This window comes from Vigna angularis, chromosome 3 (assembly GCF_016808095.1).
Source record: "Vigna angularis cultivar LongXiaoDou No.4 chromosome 3, ASM1680809v1, whole genome shotgun sequence".
In the NCBI taxonomy this organism is placed as follows: domain Eukaryota; kingdom Viridiplantae; phylum Streptophyta; class Magnoliopsida; order Fabales; family Fabaceae; genus Vigna; species Vigna angularis.
Window position 1 is genome coordinate 9469313 of NC_068972.1, and position 25153 is coordinate 9494465.

At 34.0% G+C, this 25153-nt stretch overlaps 2 protein-coding genes across 4 annotated transcripts in view; both read left to right on the forward strand.

The window, feature by feature from the left end:
* The first annotated feature begins 1298 nt into the window (after positions 1-1298).
* On the forward strand, positions 1299-5294 carry LOC108326467 (U-box domain-containing protein 14). Its single transcript, XM_017559990.2, has 4 exons — positions 1299-1939; positions 3209-3325; positions 3519-3932; positions 4016-5294. Exons 1-4 carry the CDS (start codon positions 1661-1663, stop codon positions 5099-5101), a joined length of 1896 nt encoding a protein of 631 aa, XP_017415479.1. The 5' UTR covers positions 1299-1660; the 3' UTR covers positions 5102-5294.
* Positions 5295-6644: 1350 nt separating this feature from the next.
* LOC108326049 (exocyst complex component SEC8) overlaps positions 6645-25153 on the forward strand; it is a 28077-nt gene continuing 9568 nt past the window's right edge. Inside the window, exons 1-14 of one of the 3 annotated variants that reach the window (XM_052874967.1) lie at positions 6645-6781; positions 7553-7666; positions 12848-13060; positions 13829-14002; positions 14729-14830; positions 17455-17610; positions 19037-19146; positions 19430-19603; positions 20086-20248; positions 20345-20451; positions 21899-22206; positions 22301-22464; positions 23653-23768; positions 24618-24688. In XM_052874967.1, the coding sequence (XP_052730927.1) occupies positions 7625-7666; positions 12848-13060; positions 13829-14002; positions 14729-14830; positions 17455-17610; positions 19037-19146; positions 19430-19603; positions 20086-20248; positions 20345-20451; positions 21899-22206; positions 22301-22464; positions 23653-23768; positions 24618-24688 (1900 nt within the window). In that variant the 5' untranslated portion in view covers positions 6645-6781; positions 7553-7624. Of the gene's footprint in view, positions 6812-7552; positions 7667-12847; positions 13061-13828; positions 14003-14728; positions 14831-17454; positions 17611-19036; positions 19147-19429; positions 19604-20085; positions 20249-20344; positions 20452-21898; positions 22207-22300; positions 22465-23652; positions 23769-24617; positions 24689-25153 lie in introns of all 3 variants that reach the window. The other 2 variants (XM_052874968.1, XM_017559289.2) reach the window with 2 other exon arrangements.

The following is a 25153-nucleotide window of genomic DNA, read 5'->3' on the forward strand; positions in this document are numbered from 1 at the left end:
CCTCTCACTGATACAAAATTCAACTTGTTAAGAGATAAACTAGACATGACCATGTCACCACCAATTTGAGAGGGTGATGTGAATCCAACTAATGATGGGAATGCGCCCATTTTTAAGTAATTAGTTTGTTTAATTAATGGTCAAATCTTTTATAAAATTAGTTGACTAAATTATGTTATGGGTTAATCAATTCATGGGTTTTAGTTTGGTTTTATTTCAAATTTTAATAAGGGCCTAATTGACAACTTAATCATTAGCCTTTGGGAGACCATGCATGCCTGAATGCTTTTATGTGACTTTTTTATTACCACAATTTTTAGTTACAAACAATCATTAGCTTATTAAAATCATTATTATAACTTAGTGGATCATTATTAGCTTAGTGGGATAATTATTAGTTTAAGTGGAATGTAATTAATAATTTTTTCTAATTATAATGGTTTAAACCATTCTAATCAAATGAATACCAATTGAGTTTTATTAAAAAATATTAAAGTTTTATTTATTAGTGAGAGTGATTCTCCTATGTTTTTGAGTGATTCAAGAACCTTTAGTTGTATAAAAAAGATTTTTCTATCTTGTGGGTTGTCTTCCTTGGAAAGAGTAATTCTTTATTTCACTTTTCATATTTTCACCTTTTTTTTTCACTAGAATTCAAAAAACTAATTCTATCCAAATTTATTACTTATTATCATTCCAACCTAGATATATTTTGAAAAAAATGAATCTATCTTTCTAAATTTTCATAAGAGAATTAGATAAAATCAAATATTTTGTTCAATATCCTATCATTTATTATTCTTAATTTTAATTTTTCACAATATAAATTTTTATTTATTGTATAATATTATTATAACTACTATTTAATATCCTATCATTTTAATCATCGTATCAATTTTTATTTATAATATAATATTACTGTAATTACTATAATCATCATCAATATTAATATAATCAATATAATGTTTGTCTTAATTAATATAATTATAAATTATTATTTATTATACTTTATTTTTTATACGCCACTTTTGTATTTTATTCATCTAATAAAAAATGTACGAAATTCATGAAATGTATCCTAAAAACTAATTCGTGGAAATTTGCTTGAATGTATACATAAAGACAACATTTTATAAGTTATAAAAATTTCATCACCTCAATATTCTAATAATTTTATTAAATTTCAAGAAATTTCTTATTCTTTATTAAATATCTGAGTGTCACAGGATTTGTTTTATTAATTAATTTATTTTTTTTAAAAAACAGCACTCTAAATTTCAGAGGGTAAAAATTAAAAGAAAAGACATTTTGGCGTAAGAACAGAGAGACCATAGTTGATTCTCTCATGATTGCTGTCTCACCTCTTACCTATGAACCAGGCAAAGACCTTTCCGAAAAGGTCAACCATTCCCATTTCAATTCGATTACTATACTTTCATTTCATCCTCCACCATCTGCCAATTTCATTTTTTTCTCAAGCAACGAAACGCAATACTCTCTTTCAGCTCATGGTATAGGTGGGCTTCAATTCTCCACGGTGATTCTTCCTTTTTCGATCATTTCCCCGTAATTCCCTCATCTGGGTACCATCAATCACCTCCCAGCTCATAGGCACCTTCGATCTTGTGGTCAGAGTTTGCTGCTTTGACTTTTTCTCAACATGGGCGGGAGCGAGAGCTCGAAAGGCGTGGTTTTGGGTCGTTTGGTTGAGTTCATCAAGGAGATTTCTGGGTTGCCAGAGTGTCAGAACTTTTGCAAGAGGGTGTATGGGAATTTGGTTCGCAGGGTGAAGCTTCTGAGTCCTCTCTTTGAGGAATTGAAAGATAGTGATGAGTTCCTCAGCGATGAACTACTCGAGAGCTTCGAGTCTCTCTTGGTTGCTTTGGATTCAGCTAAGACCCTTTTAAAGTCTGTCAACCAAGGGAGCAAGCTATATCAGGTATGGCTTTCTGGTTTTGGTGAATCTTTCCAAGGGTTGAATTTCGTGTATTTTTGCTTTTGTAGGCGATTGTAAAGAGGTCGAAGGAAAAATGTCTCTTCTATGTCGTTAAGCCATTTATAGAATTTCTTATGTACAAACAATCTAAAACACTTTCTGAAGTTTAGGCATTATGACAAAGCTAAGGAAGCTAAATGATATGATCAAACTATCTAAACAAACTAAAAAGAAACACGGAAACAGAGAAACAGAATCAGGAGAATTATTGGATAGTATCTCAATATATCTTAAACAGTCCCCCTTCAAGTTGAAGAAGCATATGTATCATATGCATCTAGCTTGTTACTGTGTGTGCTATATAGAGGCCCCACAAACACTTTGAAAGAGTTGTCAAGTTGATCCCTGTAACACACAGACGAGGTCTTGATAACAATGGGAAGGTCTTTGCTATGTTTAAGTTCCTTGAAATAGTTAATCTAACCAAACTAAACACTTAAGCAGAATCTACCTTCATTCTCAAACCATTTTGCAGAAGCCATCAACATCATCAGACGAGAAAGAGAGGCTTAACCATCATTTAAGTTTGAAACAAAACAAAAAAGAATGTCAATGCTTTACTACTACTAAGGGTGAAAGCACACAATGTCCAAATAAACGTAAACTAATTTTCAAGAATAGTCGAGATAGGAAAACAGTCTGAGAAATCTTGAACTAAAGCAACATTTAAGATTTTGGTGTCCTAAAGAGTTTCCATGAGATGTACGGAAGAGACCTTAAGGCAATATACAGATGCGGTGGTCACCCCTTGGAGTAGTTGATCGGTGGCTCCGGAACAAAGCAAAGAATGAGGCCATGGTTTGTATGAGAGAAGGCAAAAAAGCTGAAAAAGGAAAAGAGAAGCTTCGAGGGTCCTATGCATAGGAATGAAAAACCACTTTTCATGGTGGATATGAACACTCTACACCATATTGTGACAGAAATAATTTTTCTTGCATACTGTCGAGTGATCTGTACAATTATTTATATGCAGAAAATCTAAACCAACCCCTTAAATTTAGAAATTATGATCAAGCTATATAAATTCATTTGCTCAAGTGACATTAGCGTGATAGTTTGCATTTGGGCTTAAGTGGGTTTGAAGTGTGTCCATAGAGCAAGAGATTATAGCATCTGCAGATGCTGTATGCCTTCTGGTTTAGTTTTGTCACCTAACATCTTAGTTGATCCCGACTGTTAATTTTAATCTGATTAATGGTTTACATGTCTCAGGCATTGAGGAGGAATGATACAGCAGACAAATTCCAACAAGTAACTGAAAAAATTGAAGCTGTGCTGAGTGAAATTCCTTACTACAAACTTGAGATATCAGAGGAAGTTCGAGAACAGGTAAACCTTTATCATATATTGGAAGGAGACCAGCAATACCATATACATTTCAACGATGGTTCAAATTCCTATCATTTCTTTCCACTAATCATATTTGATTTCCGTGCTTTTAAATTTCTGGGTGATATTTTTGGCGAAGAGAAGGCAGCATCTTATGTGCCATATTTTTCACAACTATTTTCATTGTCTTCAGATTGAACTGGTACATGCTCAATTCAAAAGAGCTAAAGCTCAAACAGAATTTGCTGATATACAACTTGACATGGATATGGCAATGGCACAAAAAGAAAAAGACCCTGATCCTGCTATACTAAAAAGGCTTTCTGAGAAGTTGCATCTGAGGACAATAAATGACCTAAGGAAAGAGTCTAGTGAATTACATGAATTGTTGATCACAAATGGTGGAGAACTAGGAGACTCTTTTGAAATGATCACATCCCTTCTTAGCAAGCTGAGGGACTGTGTGCTCACAGAAAATCCCGAAGTCGACACAAGTGAATGTGAAAAATTAACAATTAAGCACAGGTCTCCCGTGATCCCAGATGATTTTCGATGTCCTATATCTCTTGAACTAATGAAAGATCCTGTTATTGTCTCTACTGGTCAGGTACAATCTGACGTTGTCTTTGTACATGGTACTGCTGTATGGTGTAAGTTATATCATTTAGAAATTCTTCTTTCCTTTTACAGACATATGAAAGATCTTGCATTCAAAAATGGCTTGATGCGGGTCACAAAACCTGTCCCAAGACACAGCAGACACTTGTCCACACAGCCCTTACCCCGAACTATGTTCTGAAGAGTCTGATTGCTTTGTGGTGTGAAAGCAATGGTATTGAGCTACCAAAAAAACAAGGGAGTTGTAGAACAAAGAAATGTGGTGGAAGCAGTCATTCAGATTGTGATCGAACTGCTATCAGTGCCTTACTTGATAAACTGGCGAGTAACAACATAGAGCAGCAAAGGGCAGCTGCTGGTGAGCTCCGGTTGCTGGCTAAGAGGAATGCAGATAATCGAGTGTGCATTGCTGAGGCCGGAGCAATACCGCCCCTTGTAGATTTGTTGTCTTCTTCAGACCCTCGAACCCAAGAGCATGCCGTTACAGCGCTTCTCAATCTTTCCATCAATGAGAGTAACAAAGGAACTATTGTAAATGCCGGAGCCATACCAGATATTGTAGATGTTCTAAAAAAGGGAAGCATGGAGGCTAGAGAAAATGCAGCTGCAACTCTCTTTAGTTTATCAGTACTGGACGAGAACAAGGTGCAAATAGGTGCAGCTGGAGCAATCCCCGCCCTTATAAAGTTACTTTGTGAAGGTACTCCCAGAGGTAAGAAGGATGCTGCTACTGCAATTTTTAACCTATCTATTTATCAGGGAAACAAAGCAAGAGCTGTAAAAGCTGGTATAGTAGGCCCGCTGATACAATTTCTGAAGGATGCTGGGGGTGGAATGGTAGATGAAGCACTAGCTATATTGGCAATTCTTGCAAGCCACCATGAAGGCAGGGTGGCGATTGGTCAGGCCGGACCGATCCCTATTCTAGTTGAGGTTATACGAACCGGCTCTCCACGCAACAGAGAGAATGCTGCCGCCGTCTTGTGGTCACTATGCACCGGAGATCCGCTGCTATTAAAACTAGCAAAAGAACACGGTGCCGAAGCAGCACTGCAGGAGTTATCAGAAAATGGAACTGATAGAGCGAAGAGAAAAGCTGGAAGCATAATAGAACTCTTGCAGCGAATAGAAGGGGATGATAATCTGCGGAATTCTTAGCCTCGGTGTTACCTCATTATATATTTATCGTAGATGATCAGAGAATTATGCATGTATGAACCATGGCCACCTGATAATAGTGTTTTCATTCTTTATGTTTTGAATCCAGTAATGGGGTGGCAAACTTTTGCAGAAACTTTGTAGTATGTTTGTTTATTATCTGTCGGTATATGAAATGTTGTAAATTGTCTATTGATGTTATGCGAGGATTATAGAAGGAATTAGTTTCTGCTATTGTCTCTCACCATAAAGTTTGTAATTCTTGAAACTTCCTATTTTAGTAAAAGTCGACATTTAAGGTCGCTATCATGTCCAATAAGCTCTCATCAAACTATACTAATAAATTTCATTATATTTGATTATGTATTTCTACTATTTAATCAGTGCTATTAGGCTTAATTAAGTTAAGTCTGTCATAAATATATATATGTTTTCAATTGATTCATTTGTTAATTGAAAGTATTCAAAATTATAGCACACTGTGATTTTACGAATTCTACTATTTAATTTTTTTAAGACATTTAACTATTGCATTTTTTAATTTAGTGTATTTTACTTCTTCATTATATTTTTAATGACATATTCATCTGTCATATAAAAGGGTTTTTAAAAGTCAATATAACATATTTTTGTTAAAATTTAACAAAATTAAATCGTTTTGGCATTTTTAAAACTTTTTTTTTTCGAGGCAGTATAATATTACATATTTAATAGACTGATAAAATGTGCAGAAAATTTTATAAATGAGTGCGAGATGCTTTCACTTTTTTTAACTCTATTATTCGTTATTTTCTGATAATAATATTTGCCAAAGTAAGATAAAAACAAGAGTTCATTAAGTTATTGTATTATTTAATATTTAATGTATATTAAAAAATCTCTTACATAATACATGTTATCTTATAACTAAGGTCAATAAGACAATATTAAGAAAAGATTCAAAAGTTAAATAATTGATGCAATGTTTTATTATAATATAATGTTTGTAAACTTTATTATAGTTAATATTGTTTTTAAAAATTCTGAAGAAAAAACAATTGAATAGTGTTTGTTTATTTTACTTAATAATAATACCTTTTACCTTAATTTATTTTTACTCCTTAAAATTTAAAATGACTTTGATCTCTTTTATTTTTTGTTGTTGTAAAAAGGTATTTTTAGTTTCATAAATTTGAAAAACAATGGTATACATTTGTAAGGTTAAAATAAGTTTCCAAAGACTTTTAGCTGATAATATGTTAGAGGAACTAAAGTTGTATTTTTTAATTTGAGAGATTACAATTTTTTTTGAATATCATTGAAATACTTTTATTAAAAACTTCTTTTTCCTCCAAAAAGTTTTTATGTTGAATTTCATCCCTCCAAATAGTTTTGTATATTTTTAATCATCGAAATTTTAATATGTTGTTTTATTGTTAGAATAGTATTGATGTAATATAAAATGTCACATTATAACACATGTAGAGTATTTAAAAAAGATCAGTTTTCTTTATTATTAACACAAAATAAAACACAAACAAATACTAGTCATAGATAAAAAATAATATTAATACCAGTCAATCATATTAATTCACCTTTGCTTTCCGTAGGCTTAGTGTTTGTTTCTCACGCGCCCTCCACCCTCCCTCCGTCGTCATCACTCTGAATTGTTCGTCTCTGATTCATTCCTTCAGCTGGCAGGTTCGATTCACAAAACCTTCGATTCACCGCGTACGCTCAATCTCGATTTCGAGCTTCATTTTCCTATGATTTTTCAACTCTTAATGTGTATTCCGAATTGTTGCTACCGTGTTTTTCCTGGGTTTTTTTCACTCTGAATTGTCAAATGCTTTTGTGTTATCGCACCGCGTAGTCTGTTTCGTGTGAGTGAATTGCTAAAGAGCTCAACTGAAGTGTTCGTATGAGCCGAAAATCAGGGATCTGCCTCTGTTCATAGTTGTTGAATCGTGTTTTAGTTAACATCGTCACAGAAATGATAATAAGGATGCGTAATTGTACGTTTGTTGTTTGGCTCTTTCAATGCTGTGCTGGATTAAGTTTATTTGGAGTTTGCTGCCTATTGAATTTTAATAATTGTCTGAAACTGCACTGAAAATAAATATGTTTACTTAAGAACGGAAATTTGTTGCTGTGTTTTCTGGCTGTTGCAGAATGACGGGGAGAGTTGTCATTATATTGTGCATATATCATTTTCGGTCAAAAGTTTCTGATTTTGCTATTCCAGTTTTTAAACTATGTTTTGTTGTCTAGAGACTAGTGCGCAAGTTGAAGTGTTGTTTTTAATATTACACAAGTTTGCTTAAGAATTTTCACGGTTCGTTTCCAGTTAAAGTCTAGCGAATTCTTATTTGAGTGCAATTGTGTGTTTTTAGTAGATGGTACCTGACTTTTATGTTAAAGCAATATTAACTTTTCTTTTTATTTGTTTTAATTTATATTCACGCATTTCAGTTAAAGTTGTGGGTTTGCTGGAACAAGTTAATCCCATACCTTCATGGTGTGTGGTGACACTGAAGACTCGACATGGGAATTTTTGATGAGTTACCTTTGCCTTCAGATAAAGATGTAAGTGTCACCCTCTTTTGATTTATGCTGCAGATAATATTTCCTTGTGCCGTTTTAATTACATAATTAGGAGATTTAATTGCATTCCTTAATTATAAGGATTAATAGGCTGACAATATATTTTTGATTTAATATACAGGACCATTGGTCGTGAATTATAGGGATAAATTGTGTTTATCATATATTTAGATTTTCTGTCATTAAGTTTTCTGTATTCTATTTAAGAGCAATCGCTCTTTTTTGAATATTAATCAGAAACAACTTTTCTTTGAATATCAACACTCTAAAATCCTTGGGAGCCTGTGTGATATTGCACAGCTTGGAATGCTGCAAAACCACACCCCGCACACCCCTTTCTTTTTTACGCTGTATTCATCTGTGCAGCCTACATTGCTGTAATACCACAACCGTTTCTTTATTCCACTGTATTCCTTCTAGGCCTGTATTTCCACACTTCAAACCTCAAAAATGTCCAATACTCAGAGAACCCTTAACCAGTCAGAGAATTTGGGTATTGTTGAACTGCAAAATATTCAACTAAGGCTTAGGCTTAATGGGAAAAATGACTAAAATGGTCTCACTTTGTCCAAACCTTTTAATTTCAATGACAACCCTCCATAGTCTTTAGATCCCAAATTTGCTGCTTAGGACGAGGCAAATGTGGTTGTACCATCATAGTTGTGGAATGCCATGACAACAGAGGTGAGTGATGGTTACATGTTTATGAAGACAACTAAGGAGATATGGGATAACTGTAAAGAAAATTACTCCAAAGTTGGTGATGCTGCCCAAATCTATAATACAAAACAAGAGGATTACTTAGTCAAGGAGTATGCCGATACACTACAAATTTGTGGCAGGAGTTAGACCATTATGAGCTATTTGAAGCAAAATGTAATTAAGATGTTGACCTACTCAAATGCTACATGGAGAAGGACAAAATCTACAAGTTCCTGACACAATTAAACGATGAGTTTGACCTTGTTAGAATTTAGGGAAGGACTTATCCTCACTCAATGAGACAGTGGCTGTGTTTCAGGCAAAAGAAGTTTGTAGAGGAGTAATGTTAGAACCCCAATCAACTGACTTTTCAACCTTGCTTGTACAAAACAAGGGGAAGAAAGTTGGACAACGGCAGATCACTCCATTTGAAAATGAAGTAGGAGGAATAGATATAGCTGAAGGGGATAATAAAGTCTCCCTTTGGTGTACTTATTGTAAGAAGTCGCAACACACTCAAAACAAATCCTGGAAACTTCATGGGAAGCCTCTAAATCCAAATCAAAATTGGACACCTAAAGGAAATCAATGTGGAGGACATACTAAAGTTCATATGTCATAAATAGGCTCAGTTGAAGGCAATTATTCATAACCTACAACAGGTTAACACAAAGGAGATTATGAAATTAAAGGGGTTGTTGGACACGTTAATAAAACTTTCAAACTTAGGCAATTGCTCCTTAGCATTTGCAGGTAATATTCCTTACTCCCATGCAACGCATTAAATTCCTATAAAGGTGTCAAGCTAGTTGATTTTGGAGCCACAGACCACATGACTCAATCATCTACTGGGTTTATATCTTATAGACCTTGTTCAAGCAATAGAAAAATTGTACTTGGAAATGGAACTTTCGTTATAATTGCTAGAAAAGAAGATAATATGATAAACTAGAATCTAATTTGGAAGGATGTTTTACATGTGCCCAAATTATTTGCTAATTTGACTTCTGTAACAAGCTTACAATGGATTTACATTGTTTGGTGTTTTTTAATCCTACAACCTGACAATTTCAGGATTAGGAAATGGGTAAGATGATCGGACTTGTTAAGGAAGACAATAAATTCTACCTTCTAGAGTATGCACAACACTAAGAGTCAACTTCCTTTGTATTTGTTGTGAGAAATCACTCTCTCTAATAAAGAAAAAACCTGATTTTACTATCTCTGTTTAGGTCACCCATCATTCAGTACCCCAAAAATTATATTTCCTAGTTTATTTCAACAAGTTGACATACAAATGTTTCATTATGATATTTGCGAATTTGCAAAACATAAGCAAGTTGTATTTCCCTTTATTAATAAAAGAATGGTTGTTCCTTTTCCATTAACACATAGTGATGTGTGAGGGCCATCTAGTATTCCCAATTTGTTTGGGGCTTGTTGGTTTGCTTATTTATTGATGATCGCACTTGAGTAATCATGGGCATTTCTCTTGAAACAAGAAAGTGAAGTGATCCAAGTTTTCAAAAACTTCATTCAAATGATTAAAAATCAGTTTGAGACAACCATTAGAACAGTCCATTTAGATAATGCCAAAGAGTGGGTGGAAAAATGATAAATTGGGCACCTTATAAATGTAACTCAAGCTTCTCTTCTCCATAAAAATGTCCCAAAACAATATTGGGGAGAACTTGATTTTACTGCTAGCTATTTGGTCAATCATTTACCCACCAAAAGACTAAAGAATCACACTTAAGAGAAAACCATCTCATTATCTCAGAATTAAGTTCCACTAATACTCTACTATCTATTGAGTTTAATACGTCACCAACTACTGAGTCTCGTCCTATTCCTTTTCCTATTTATTCTCCTTTTCTGTCAAGTCTAAAGATAATTGGAGAACAAACTCAGAGTGTTACCCATCCATTGCAAGTATACTCACGAAGGAGAAATCCTGTTATTTAATCACCTCAAGTCTCTGAGTCTAACCTACACCTTAAATAATGACATTAATGAAGAACAAAATATGCTAGGTGTTGAAGTTCAGGATCTTCAAGTTGCAGTAAGGAAAGATGTTAAAACATGACTATGTACTCTAAAGCCAAGGTCCCCATTGTCACATTTTGCATCTTATGACATTATCGAGTAATTACAAAAGCTTTCTTAGTCATCTAAATATTGTCACCATTCCAAAATTCGTGGATGAGGCATTGAGTAGTAACGACAGGGAAAATGCTATGAAAGTTGAAATGATTGCTCTAGGAAAGAATAATACTTGGGAGTTGGTGGATCTACCTTAAAGGAAAAATCTTGTTGGATATAGGTGGTATTCACTGCTAAGTACAAGGAAGATGAGACATTAGAAAGGTATAAGGCAAGGTTAGTAGCTAAAGGATATACTCATATATGAGATTACCTATCTTGAAACCTTTTCACCTATTAAGACCTGAAGATTGATTGGAAGAAGCCTATGAGACTATAACAAGTCAGCAATAAATATTGCTCATAGTCCAAGGGAACATGATGAACTAAGCATTTTGAAATAGATAGACACTTCACGAAAGAGAAATTAGATAATGGAACAATATGTGCACCATTATATCCTTGGAAAATCAACTCGCAGATGTATTGACAAAAGGGTTAAGTGATGCTAAATTTTAGTCTATTGTTGGAAAGTTAAGAATGAATGGCATCCACACACCAACTTGAGGGGAGTATCAAAATCCCTTGTACTATGCTGTAGATATTATTTCCTTGTGCTATATTAATTACATACTTATGAGATTTAATTACAATTCATAATAAGGATGATTAATAGACTGGCAATATGTTTTTTATTTAATGTACAAGATCATTGATCATGAATTAGGATTTTCCGGTATTAAGTTTTTTTGTAAAGAGCAATTGCTCTTCATTGAATATTATGAGAAACCACTTTCCGGACTGTAAGCCTTACTTTGTTCCTTTTGAGATTTTGATTCATGATTAGATTAGCGACCTTCTTGACTAAGGGATTTTCTGCTAGTGATTCAATGCATGTATTGCTTGTAGATGACAATAACAGTTGTGCAAGCTGTGGGAAATTTTCACTTGTTTGGTGTGGTACCCAAGTTTAGCTTGAACAAAATTACTGTGTTCTATGATAAGTCCTTGCATTGCAAAGGCAGAAGGAAGAGGAATTTTCGGGTGTATTCAATTTATTTCTTCTGGCTTTTGACAAAACACAACAACCAATTTCTTGAAGTCTCTTTTCCCTTTTCCCAAGTTTAAGCAGCTCCAAAACAATAGAGAAGTAAAACAATCTGGTCCATGACATTTTCTCATTTCATGCTTAAAAGAACCTTTCTAAGGTATTTAAAACCAATGGGCTCTGTCTTAAGAAATTGAATAACATTATATAAATGGTCTTTACTGTGCCTGCATTGTATTTTTCTCTAGCTAGTTGGCTCTTAGTCCTGTGAATCATATGGTGTCATAAATTCTTTCAACTCTTGTTTCACATTTTATGGCATTATTATAGAAAATTTCCATGATGATGTACTTCATTACATTTAAAGTTCTAATGCTTTAGGAGAAGATAATGTCTGCAATCAAAATAAAAGTTCCCTTGGGCATTGCTGAAATCTTCCTTAATTGTGGCCTATTAGATTTGAGTGCTAGTGTCCTGGAAAAGGCTACCTATGAAGGGACTGGCCAAATAGGCTTGGTGAAAGCATTGTAGTATGCAGCCAACCGGATATGTACTCTTATGAGGTTGAAATCCCATTGACTAAAGATAAGATCTAACTAATGCTTTTAAAACTTGTCTAATCCTCACCTTACAAGTTGGTATTGTGAGATGGAGTTTAGCCGTGATCTTAATAGTAAGAGGCATCATGCAATGTAACACTGCTGTGATGCAAAAGAATAAGGTCATAATTGGTTTCAATCCGTGCAAGACATTTTAGTTTGGCTCTGGATATTTATCTCAGATTTATGTTACATGCCTGCTTTTGGTTTCTTTAAGATTCAGGGATGGATAATGTATTATATTCTATGAAGATTTATGTGTCAGGGTCATTGTTTTAACATTATATTCCCCCTCTGGTCCTCTGATATTTGTCTTCTTTGCATTGCCATCTCTTAAAATTTCTATTTTTCTTGAAATCCTTCTGATAGAGAAGCTTTGGAAGTAAAACCCCTGCTCATTTGCTTGACACTGTTAATTGCTCTTCTTTGGCCAATAGTGATTTGGAATTTGGACTTCTCTAAAAGGCCTTTTCCTGTAAATTCTCTTTTCTGTTTCTAACTTTATTCATAGTAAAGATGTCTTGACTGTAAACTTATAAACTATGAATCTAAATTATTTTTTTTTGAAGCTTTTGTTGTTATGTACTTACGGTATTTATTCTGTACTGGCTCATGCTTACACTGTATACTTATTCTTGGTAATCTGAGTCTCAATCCTACATTTGAATGCAGTATTTGAGAGAAGACCTCTTGAGGATAGATGAATGTTGGATTGCTGCTCGTTTTGATTCACTACCTCATGTTGTTCATATTTTGACATCGAAAGACCGTGATGCTGCTGCCCAATTTTTGAAGGAGCAAAGTGATATCATTGAAGATGTTGTGGATGAAGTAGTACATTCCTACCATAGTGGCTTCAACAGAGCTATCCAAAACTATTCCCAGGTTTCTTTAGATTTTGTTTTCTGTGATCACTTCAAATATACATTGAACTATGGACAACTGGGTCATTTGTCATTGAAAGTCCCGGGTGTATGATTATATGTATGTATAGATCCTGCCACAGACTATAGTTTTTCTCTCAATATTAGGTTCATATCATTGTCAGAACAGCTGCTGCTTTGTTCAATTTTCAAAGATTTTTCAGGTTCTTTGTTTCTCAAAAGTTTGTTATAAGACAAGAGAATATATTTTTTAGTTATCAATGTAACCTGTTTTGTACATGGCGGTATTAGCTTCATTTCAAGCATTTTGTGGGTCATAATTTGTTGTTTTTAATTCGATTGCTTATGTTTACCGTTATTTTTAGAATATATTATATACCATTACATTTTTCTTTTTCCTGTCTTGTTTATGACCATTTAATCTAATTTTTTTATTGATTCTGTGTAATTACAATCTTAAGACACTTTCTTTTTGTGATCTGGAATGCAAGGTTAAAAAAATGAGAAACAAGAAACAATCTTAACAAGGATTTCTTGTATCTTAAGAATTTAAAGTTGAGAAGGAGTTATAGACGTAAATAAAATGAAGGACATTTTATTAATACAATAATTGAAACCTTTTTTTGTTCTTAAATTTTCTTTTTCATGAACTTGAAACACTTTGAATGGTAACCGGATTTCTTCAGCTGAATTAGAATTATAGCTGAATTATAACTAGTAGCCCATCATTCTGAATTTCTGTTTGATAAATATTTTTGTTTATCTCCAGATCTTGAAGCTCTTCAGTGAATCCACTGAAAGTATATCTGTCTTAAGAGTAGATTTGGCAGAGGCAAAGAAGCGCTTAAGTGCCCGCAATAAGCAATTGCATCAACTATGGTATCGATCAGTCACACTGCGACATATAATATCGTTGTTGGATCAAATTGAAGACATAGCTAAGGTCTATTCTTTATTGTAGACATTCTGATCCAATTGTGACTTTGGTCAGTTTATGAGATTAAGGGAATCCCATTCCATTGTTTAAACTTATGCTTGCTTGATCAGATTCTACATGCCCTGAGTTGGAGTTGTTTGAGCTACGTATGCAGTTTATGCTTTGAAATAAAACATTTGCATTTTGGTATATGTATAATATGTTCCTTTAACTGCAAAATAATAAGTTATTATTATTATATAGACCATCATTTTTTTGTCCAAATTTTTTAGTGATTTTCAATTGTCAATGAACCAATTGACCCTAAAATTTAATTCCTTAAGAGAACAGTATTTGCTTGCTTTAACCATGACAAAAGAATCATGTGTAAGCAAATTGGTACTGAAACAGATAAAATAGAGGCTAATGCCTAACACTTATGTTACTAAAACATAGTATTACTTTGTGTTGAAATTTTAATTATTAGTCTGATGATAACAGAGGATTTGAGACATTTGTTCAACTGTGTTCTGATACTGTATCAACTACGTTCATGATCTGAATGTTCAGGCCATGAAGAGTCAATAGTATCTGTTTAAAAAGTATCCAATGACAGTAAATTATTTGTCATTTTCATTTGTAGATTTTAGTGTTTTCATTTGATAATAATTTCACGCATGCTTTCTTTTCAATTGCTCGGTTTGAAATTATTGGTTTCATAGAGGGTTTTGATTCTGAAGCTCTAAGATGCAGGTTCCAGCTCGCATTGAGAAACTCATTTCAGAGAAGCAATTTTATGCTGCTGTTCAATTGCATGTGCAATCAGTGTTGATGCTTGAGCGAGGTCTCCAAAATGTAAGATCTTAACTTACTACCATTATCTAGAGGACTGCTACAGTTCTATTTTTATGAATCTTGTATTTGTGTTTTTGTTAAAAGAAGATTTTTACGATTTAGAGCAAAGGGTATGTACTTAAAGCCAACAATAAATAATGATCCAGAGAGACTTAAGGCCTATTTGTTTTGGGATATTTTTTTAATTTATTGTTGTTACAAACGTGTCACCTATTTTTTTTCTGATTTCAAATATAGGTACAAGAAATGATGAAATAGGAGATGGAAACAAATTTCTTAAACTGAGCAGGCCTTAATAAATACAAATCTATAACAAAGGCATCACAACTCTCTGCATATAAGAAATTAATTTTCCCTTAAAACAAACATTACTGTGAGAAAAACACGAGCAATAATAATGATAATTACAAATACTAACATATGAAAGGGAATCAGAAAAATGTTTTTGGGTAATTTGATTAGAAGTGCAGTTACTCCTAAATAGAATTCAAATGGTCTAGTGAAGAAATTACTAAACTACAGCATATATAGTTAATTCCTAAAATTAGGGGTTTATGGTTCCTATAGAAAACTAGTCTGGCCTGATCTATTAATTATAGTGTTTGTTGTTTGTTGGATATTAAATACAGTGCTGAAAGTTGTTGGTAGGATTTTAAATTAGTAGAAGCATGGTTATTAAACTCCAGAGTTAACTTGTTAATTCGAACAAGTTTACGTTCTTAATCATGGCTTCTGCGTCAACTCGGAACCAAACTCGTTTTTCAAGTGAACTTGGTAGAATTGGATGTAGACTCAATTCACTCGGGCAAACTCGCAAGTTTGGAAAAATTTGGCGAGTTTGATGAGGAAAAAAAACATTTAAACGAAAATGGTCATTTGGAGCGCATTTGTGGAGAAAACTCTTTGGGATTAGGGTTTGAGTGTTTTCTAATTCAACTCCTTTTTCATTCCTTCTTTTGAAGCACTCTCCATCGTGCATTTGTTGGACCCTCTCTTGTCGTGGTGCTTGTCATCATAGTTGTTTGCTATCACTCGGTTAGGTCGCATGTGGGAGCTTGCGGTTGTGGGTGCTTGCGTTCATGGGTGCTCATGTTTGTGGTCTGTGGCCTTCCTATGCTGCCTTCCTTCTGCGCGTAAGGTTGTTGCTCGTAAGGTTGCTGCGCTGGTAATTGAGGGAGTAATGGAAGATGAAATTTGTAAGGAAGGGTTTCTTCTAGCTGTTGGGCCTCAAAATCTTTGGGCTCAGTTTGTATTATATTAAATTTTGAATATGATATGTAAACTTAATAAAATTTATTATAAAAAATATTTAAAAATACAATAAGATCAACTAATAAAAATATTAATGATATTTCACTAAAAAATAAAATAATTCTCATATAACAATATATTATATAATTTATAAATATTTTAATACTTTTTTTTATCTAAAGTAAACTTTTACTAGTTTACGAGTCAATTTTACGATTCGAGTTTATCAGATTCCCATGAGTTTACGATTCGAGTTTACCAGACTCACACGAGTTTACATAAATTTTCAAGTTTAACAACCTTGAGTAGAAGTTGTTTGAAGATTCTAGAGATATCTTGTAATTATTACTTTAGAGTTTGAGTGCTCTATATATAGAAGTGGATGTACTATTTTGAATCAATTGAATAAAAATCTTCTTTCTTTTATATCAATTCTTTCTAGTTGGTATCAAAGCTCCTGGTCTTGGGAGCCTTGCTTCCACATTTCTTCTTTATTGTCTTGGTTGCAGTTCCTTTTAGAGTTGCTGAAATGCACCCATTTCCTTTAAATATTGGGATTGCCTGAAGTGTACCCAACTTGTGGTTCTTTCTGTTCTTGCATCGAACCTTCATCAAACCTTCACTAGAGTCGTTGTTGGACTTTCATTGGACCTTCATCAGACCTTCGTCAGAGTCTCGCGAGACCTTCGCTTGAGTCTTGTTGGACCTTCTTCGGAGTCTCGTCGGACCTTCGTCGAAACCATTGTCGGAGTTCTCCTCTGACCCCGTTGGAGTTGTTGTCAGAGTTGTCGTTAAGTTTTTTTGTTGGAGCTTTCACCATCATTAGAATTGTCGTCGCTGCCACATCTGGAGCATGACAACTCCACTAAGAAATGTTGAGCTTCTAACCTCAGAGATACATGCACTACATGCTGAAATTGAACATTTGAAATCTCGGATGGAGTCGACCGATAAGTCACTTTTTGGTACTTGCTCTCTAGCTATGACTGGTAAGAACTTCAATTCATCTTTTCATGTTTCTAAATCTTTATGTAAGGACTCTTGGGTTCTCGACTCTAGGGCCACAAACCATATGTTAAAATTGTTAACAAGCCACTAGATAAAAAGGTAGTGGGATGCAAATGGGTTTCTAATGTAAAGTATAAATTTGATTGGACATTAGAACATTACAAAGCAAGGTTAGTTGCTAAAGGATTTACTCAAACTTATGGTGTTGAATATGAGGAGACATTTGTTCTAGTGGCAAAGATGAATACAGTTAGAATCATTCTTTCATTGGCAACTTATTTTGGTTGGGAATTGCAAGAATTTGATGTTAAAAAATGTTTTCTTATATGAACAACTACAAGAAGTCTATATGGAAATTCCCCCAGGTTTTAGGCCTACTGAAGAAGGGAATAAATTTTGTACGTAAAAAAGCCTTGTATGGACTAAAGCAGTCACCCTGTGCTTGGTTTGGTTGGCTCACTCATGTTATGATCAACATAGTCAAGGTGAACATACCTCATTCTTCAAGCATTCCCCAAAAGGTAAACTTGCACTACTATTAGTCTATGTTGATGATATGATTGTTGTAGGAGATGATGAACATGCAAAACAAATCTTGAAAGAAAAATTTGGTGCTCAATTTGAAATGAAGGATCTAGCAAAGTTGAAGTACTTCCTTGGGATAGAACTAGCTTACATGAAGAAAGACATCTTTATCTCCCAAAGAAAGTATGTTATTGATCTTCTCAAGGAAATGAGTATGATCGATTGCAAGACCATTGGAGTTCCTATAGATCAAAACTATAAAACTGGGAGTGATGAAGGCGGTTCTTCTCTGAATAAAGGCCAATATCAAAGACTTGTTGGGAAGCTCACTTACTTAGCTCACACCAGACTAGATATAGCCTATGTTATGAGTGTCGTTAGTCAGTTCATACATGATCCAAAGGAGAGACATTTACAAGCAGTAAACAAAATCCTTCAATATTTGAAGACAAGTCCAGGAAGGGAATTATTGTTCAAGAGAAATGAAAAATTAAAAATGGAAGTGTATACTAATGCAGATTATGTAAGGTTTGTCATCGATAACAAATCCACCTCAGGATATTGCATGTTCTTGGGTGGAAATTTTGTGACTTGGAGAAGTAAAATGTCATTGCAAGGTCTAGTGCAGAGACTGAATTCTGAGCTATGACACAAAGGGTGTGTGTATGGATGAGAATTATTCTAAATGATCTCAAGGTGGCATGTGAAGAACCCATGATCCTTTATTGTGATAATAAGTCAACTATTAGCATTGCTTACAATCCAATTTAGCATGATAGGACCAAACATAGAGATAGATCGACACTTTATTAAAGAAAAATTAGATAGTGGCCTTGTCACTACTTTCTACGTTCCATGTGGATTTCAGTTAGCAGATTTGTTTACAAATGGTCTGCCTATTGAGCAATTTCATGATCTCACATGCAAGCTGGGAATGATTGAAATCCATTCACCAACTTGAGGGAGAGTGTTGTTAATTGGATATTAAATGCAGTACTGAAAGTTGTTGGTGGGTTATTAAACTAGTAGTTGTTAAAAGTTGTTTGAAGATTCTAGAGATCTCTTGTAATTATTACTTCAGAGTTTGAGTTCTCTATATATAGATGTGGATGTACTGTTTTGAATCCATTGAATAAAAATATTCTTTCTTTTATATTAATTTTTTCTAGTGTATTTAATTCTGTCCATGCAAGGAAGTATTCTATTCAGGTCTATCCTGCCAAAGGGCAAGGTTAAAGCCTTTTAACAATTCCATTTGTTTAGTTTGTATTGAACTTTCCACCAAATGTAACTATTCTACAACTCATCTTTTTTTTTTTTCGTTTTTTCACATTATTCATATTTTCCAACTTATTTAACTGTCTTTGTAAACATTTCCATATGCTTTTTGTGTGTCATAATTATGATTTATGGGTGGCTTAGGTTGGAGCACTTCAAGATGTCCGTTCTGAGTTAACGAAGTTACGTGGAGTTCTCTTTTATAAAATTTTGGAGGATTTGAATGCCCATTTGTACAATAAGGGTGAATATAGGTATTTGCTTTACCCATCTAATGACTAGCTTTAAGCATCATATCTGTTGCATAGTTCTTGACATGCTATTCTCATGTAGACTCCAGAGCTCTATTTTCTCTTTAGCTACTTTCTCCTATATGTTGTTTGCGTGTTTGTGTTGAAACATTTGGATGTCAAGAATGATCAAGTACAACAAAAATTTTCACTGACCGAATAGTTTGAAATATATATTTTTAAGTTTTAAGATGTGTGATTTATTTATTTTGTTAAGTTAAATGTATTTGAAATGCTATTTGTTCAGTGTTGCTGGCTCAACTTTGTTAGAGAATGATGACGAAGTACCAACCACCACTGCTACTGCCCTTGCTGCACATAATTCACAATCACTGTCTCGAAGAACAAGATCATTCAAAGGTGACAGTCGGAATAGTCTCCAGACTGATGGATCTTATAGGACAGGATCAGTGGCAGGAGGGTAATTGAATTTATCAGTATTTGTGCTATTTTTCTACTTATTCTGTACTACATAAATCATGTTACTGATTTTCTATTGGTGCATTATGTTTTTTTATTATTGTACCTTTCGCTGTTGATGGCAAATATTTCTTTCATGGTACAAAGACGAATTTTATGACGTTCCTGTCACTTTGTTGTATTTTGTGTGCAGTACATGATGAGAGTTATTGGTAATGTTATTTTTCATATTATTTTGGTATTCTGGTTATACTATTCCATGCTATCTATGATAGTGTGATTTGGTACATTATCACTTCTTTTCCTCTCGTAATCTGAGGTTGATGTAATTTTCTGTTTTCTTATTGTAGTACTTTGAATTGAGTTGTCTTCACTAATATTAATTATAGCATATAATATTAGTTTAGGAAGATATTCTGGCAATTGTGTATGTTTCTATGTATTTTGGGATTTACGTTACTGAATACATCAAATGTATTTCAGTTCCTTCGATGGTCATGATGAGACATATTCAAATGAGGAAGGTACCTTAGATGGGAATATGACAGGAATGAGAATTAATGGAAGTGATGTACCAAAGGATTCCAATAATGCTCTTCGTCAAATGCCAACATGGCTCTCAAATTCGACACCTGATGAATTTCTTGTATGAGTGACGTAATTGTATTGAATTCACAAATGATTCTTGAAGTCTGGTGACTTCTACTCTCATGAACTGATGTTTTGAGCTTCTTGTGCATAGGAAACAATTAGAAAGAGTGATGCTCCGCTGCATGTGAAGTATCTTCAGACCATGGTCGAGTGCCTTTGCATGCTTGGCAAAGTTGCAGCTGCTGGAGCTATTATATGGTTTGTTATCTTGGCAATTTATTATTCTCATTTCAGAACACTCTTATCCAAAGGCATTTCCTACTTTCGTGTTTATTTTTTGTAACTGAATTTCATTATTACAATTTTAAAGATTTCAAATGCTTTTTTAAATTAAGTTCCTTTTCAAACTAACTTGCACACTTGTATTGATAACATGATCTCTTCTCTCCATCTGAATTTATATCTTATGTAGGGATGGCAACGGGTCGGGTCGGGCACGGATAGTGCCTATCCGCAACCCGACCCGCCAAAAAAAAAAATCCACCCACTACCCGACCCGCTACCCACACGGATACCCGCTTAAAAAATATCCGCGGGTATTTTAAAACCCGCGGATACCCGTGGATATCCGCGGATACCCGCAAATATTAAAAAAAAATATTTTAATAAATTATTAAAATAAAATTTAAATAGAATTAACAAAATTATATAAAATATAATATAAATTAAATTAAATATAAATTTAAATTCAATTTTAATTAAATTTAATCTTGTAAAATATAAATTAATGTTAATTTTAATTAAATTTAACTTAATAAAATATAAATTAAATTTTTATTTTTATTTTTTGCGGGTAGCGGGTATCCGCGGGTACGGATAGTATAATACCCGCACCCGATCCGTTTATAAGCGGGTATTAAAATATCCGCTACCCGCGGGTTGCAGGTAGTAAATATCCGTGGGTATCAACTATCCGTCGCGGATTTTATCCGCAGATATCCGCGGGTGCGGATTTTTCTGCCATCTCTAATCTTATGTGTTCAATCATCAAAAACCGTTTCTGCAATTTTATTTCCCAGTAATCCTATTTAAAAACCAGTAATCCATTGCTATTTTTTTTAAAGCTTTATTGTAATATCAATTTTCTTTTTATCCCTATTATTCTAATATCATACTTTATAGATGCTGGTACCCTCCGAATTCAAAGAAAGTTGTGTGAATTTTTCAGCTGTCAGTCGTTTATATTTTCTTAAATAGCAGTGAATCTAAAATTCTAAGTTTCTAAAGTTATCCTTTGCTTTTGGTGAATAACTGTTTTACATTATGCTCAACGTAAATGGTAATGTCCAGTTCTAGTGTTTGCAAGTCTAAGAATGCTGTCACTAAATGAAGATACATGTTTGATATTGTGCAATAGTCTGCAGATGTACAGAAGGATGTTAGGTTCAATCCTGATTGGTACTTGTGGGGTTTCTTTCCTTTGTGTATGTATTCTAAGCTAGTTCTAGTGGTTTGTTTTGGTACAAACCTGAAATTCAAATGCAAATCACCCTTTTGGCAAAAAAGAACTACATACTGGTGATCTAATTATTATTATTATGTCTTTGAGTGTGTGCAACTGTGTACGTCTCACCTTATTTTATTATTACCCTTTGTGCTATATTTGCTTAGTTGGTGTATATGTGCTTGTTTTATTCTATACCAGCCAAAGATTGCGGCCAACAATTCACGAGATAATTACATCAAAGATTAAAGCTCATGCAGAGTTCCTGAATTCATCAAGGTCTAGCATTGGTCATGGTTCCCACACTGGAACAGGTAATCTGCACTTCATAAAAGGTCAACTGGAAAGTTTTCAGCTGCCAAAACAGAAGCCTAAGAATGGAATATCTAGCAGTGGGACTCTGTTGGCTGTGAGCCCCGTCTCGCCTCTTATGGCTCCTGGTGGGAAAGCACAGGTTACTGCTAAGGAGCTTCTTGATTCAATTTTGGATTCTGTTGTCCGATTATTTGGTGAGACTCGATAATTTTACATACTATTTTCCTTTCTATGTTGATTATACATTATTAAAATTTTAATTTTTCAATCTCATGTTTCACTCTTTAGAGAATCATGTCATTGTTGGGGAGCTTTTAGAAGCAAAAGCCAGTCAGCATGCTGACATAAACACGCCAAAATCAGTGCCAGTGGATATAAGTTGGAACCCTGATTCTGAAGCATCTCAAGCCACTGGAGGTTACAGCATTGGTTTTTCCCTGACGGTGTTGCAGGTAGTCTATGTGAGGACAATATAGTTGCAAGATATTTGATAATAGAATTTAAAATTTAAAATACAATTTAGTATGACTAGACATGGTTGTTGCCTTGGTCTAAGTTACAGACCCTGCTCAACGTATAATATGTAGGATAATGATTATTGGATGGTCAATTGAAATTTAAGTTCATTTATAAATTCTCTCAAAATAAATCAGACATTGTCAGTGACCGATTTTCTTTAAAAGATTATGCTGATAAGTGATAGCAGATGAATGATTTTCTTTTTAAAATACCCCCTTTTTGCAAGAGCCTTTGAGCTTGAAGTATGGACAATGCACAAGGCACACTCAGGAGCTTACCTTGAATCTAATTAGAGCTGCAAGGATTGAGTTGTTGACTACTTGTTGCTGAGGCTTGGTCACTTTGCATCCACTTCAGTAACCAATTTTGTTAATACTTAAATGCTTAGGGCCTATTTGGATTGGGAAAATGTTTTCTATTTTCCCTAATAATTATGAAAATATCCCCTTGTATAGTAATTGCTGTTTTCACCATTTCCTGTCCACTATCTTTGAAATAGGAAACAAAGTAAAAACAAAAGTGACATTTTTGTCATTAATAATGGAAATAAAATAAAATATAATCCATTTTCTCAAAATAAACGGGCCCTTAGCTTTTTAGGTAAAGGCTTAATATGAATGGTTTTATGTCTAACAAATTCATAGGTGGACTTATATGTTAGTTGGGGAGTGTCAACTGTTAAGACACTAAGAAAACATTATGCATCCAGGTGGTTTTCGGTGTACACACACATATAATCATACAGTGTTCCCTTTTAACCCCTCATGCTATTAGATTAGTATTAAAGCATGAAGTTTTTTTATGGCTGCAATGTGGCTCCTATAGATTGTGTTGTGCTATCATGTTATTCTTGATCATTTGACCAAATCGCATCAAGTTTCTGCTTCATCGGTTAATGGCAAAGGGTGACGTAATTTATATGAAAACAATAAGATATGTGATGTGGATAATTCGTATCCTTTGTTGGTTTGTTCCATCTCATCATTTTGTGACAGAGACACGAAAGGTTTCTGTTTAAGTTCATGGCAAAGGGGGCCTAAGTAATGAGACTGACAGGACCTACATTATCTTATTTTTTATTTATACTTTCCTCTTATATTCCTTCACTCATGTTTTTATAGAGTGAATGCCAACAACTTATATGTGAAATTCTACGGGCCACTCCTGAAGCTGCATCTGCTGATGCTGCTGTTCAAACAGCTAGGCTTGCAAGCAAAGTTCCTTCCAAAGATAAAAGGCAAGTGAATTGAATTTATATTGTCCTTTAATATAACATTTAACAGAAATCTTTGTTCAATTCAAATTTGTTATTTATTTTGAATTATTTTTTAGGGTCATTTGAGTGGATGAGCCCTAGTGCAGTGGTATGTTTGCAGCCTTGTGACTTGGGGGTCACGGGTTTTAAATCCTGGAAACAACCTCTTTGCTTGTGGGAATAGGGCAGCAAACATTTACCTTCCTCCCCCGAACTCATCATTAGGGAACCTTTACCACCTGGCTTCTGTTTTTTATTTTATACAGGTCCTTTTGCTACATAAGTTCCCAGAACCTTAGAATAAAAAAGTTGAGAAAAATCTACCAATACGGCATAAGAACTAAAAGGATAATAAATAAAACTACAAGCAAACTTTCAGTGCAGAAAACTATTTTTGGGATCCTCTATTACTCTTCTAATTAAGGAGCACATGGTTTGCAACTCAAATAAGTTATTTCTTGTCTCATAATAGTTCATTTTGTGCCTTTCCCTTTAACGTCCGCGCACACACACACACATATTTTAAGCAATTCTGTGAAGAGAAAAAATTTACCTCAGAACAGTAACCAAACATTCTATAAAACTTCTCCTAGAAATTGATTTTCAAGTTACTAAAGTTCCCCACGAGAATAAAACTTCATCAGAAATTAACATATTATTCCTATGAGATATATAAGCACATGCATTTATAAAATTTCCTGGGAATCCTATTCTTGGGACAATAAAGTGTTTTTGTTTGAATTTAAATGAAAGATTCCATGTACAAAACAAACTTCACCTTGATCAAATTTGTATGATGTACTTATTAATTATCATTTCTTATTGTTACAGGGATGGATCAGAAGATGGTCTTACCTTTGCATTTCGCTTTACTGATGCTACAATATCCATTCCTAACCAGGGTATGATAAATCTCAAGTTTAGAAGAAAATAATTTTATTTAGTCTCATTACATACATATGGTATGTGTACATACATTAATTGGATAAATTTGGAAATGAGCACTGCCTATTATAGGAAACAAATCCCTAAATTTAGCACCAGTGAACAGTGGGTTCACCAGGCAGGCGAGGATTGACCTTAACTTTGATACCATGTTGAAATAAAAGAGAAAAGGGAATAGGATGAATCCTCTTATATGTATGGAGCACATAGGGTTATGCATTTATAAATAGGAAAATACAAAGAGATGGGCCTAAGCTCATTACATCTAACAACTGTAATAACAAAAGTATAGTAAACTGAATGGAGAATATCTAACAATATGCTAGTAATAAAATCAAGATATAACCAATATATAGAACTAAAAATAATAAGACTCAATCTAAAACTTCATCAAATATCTCAACACTCCACCTCAGGCTAGT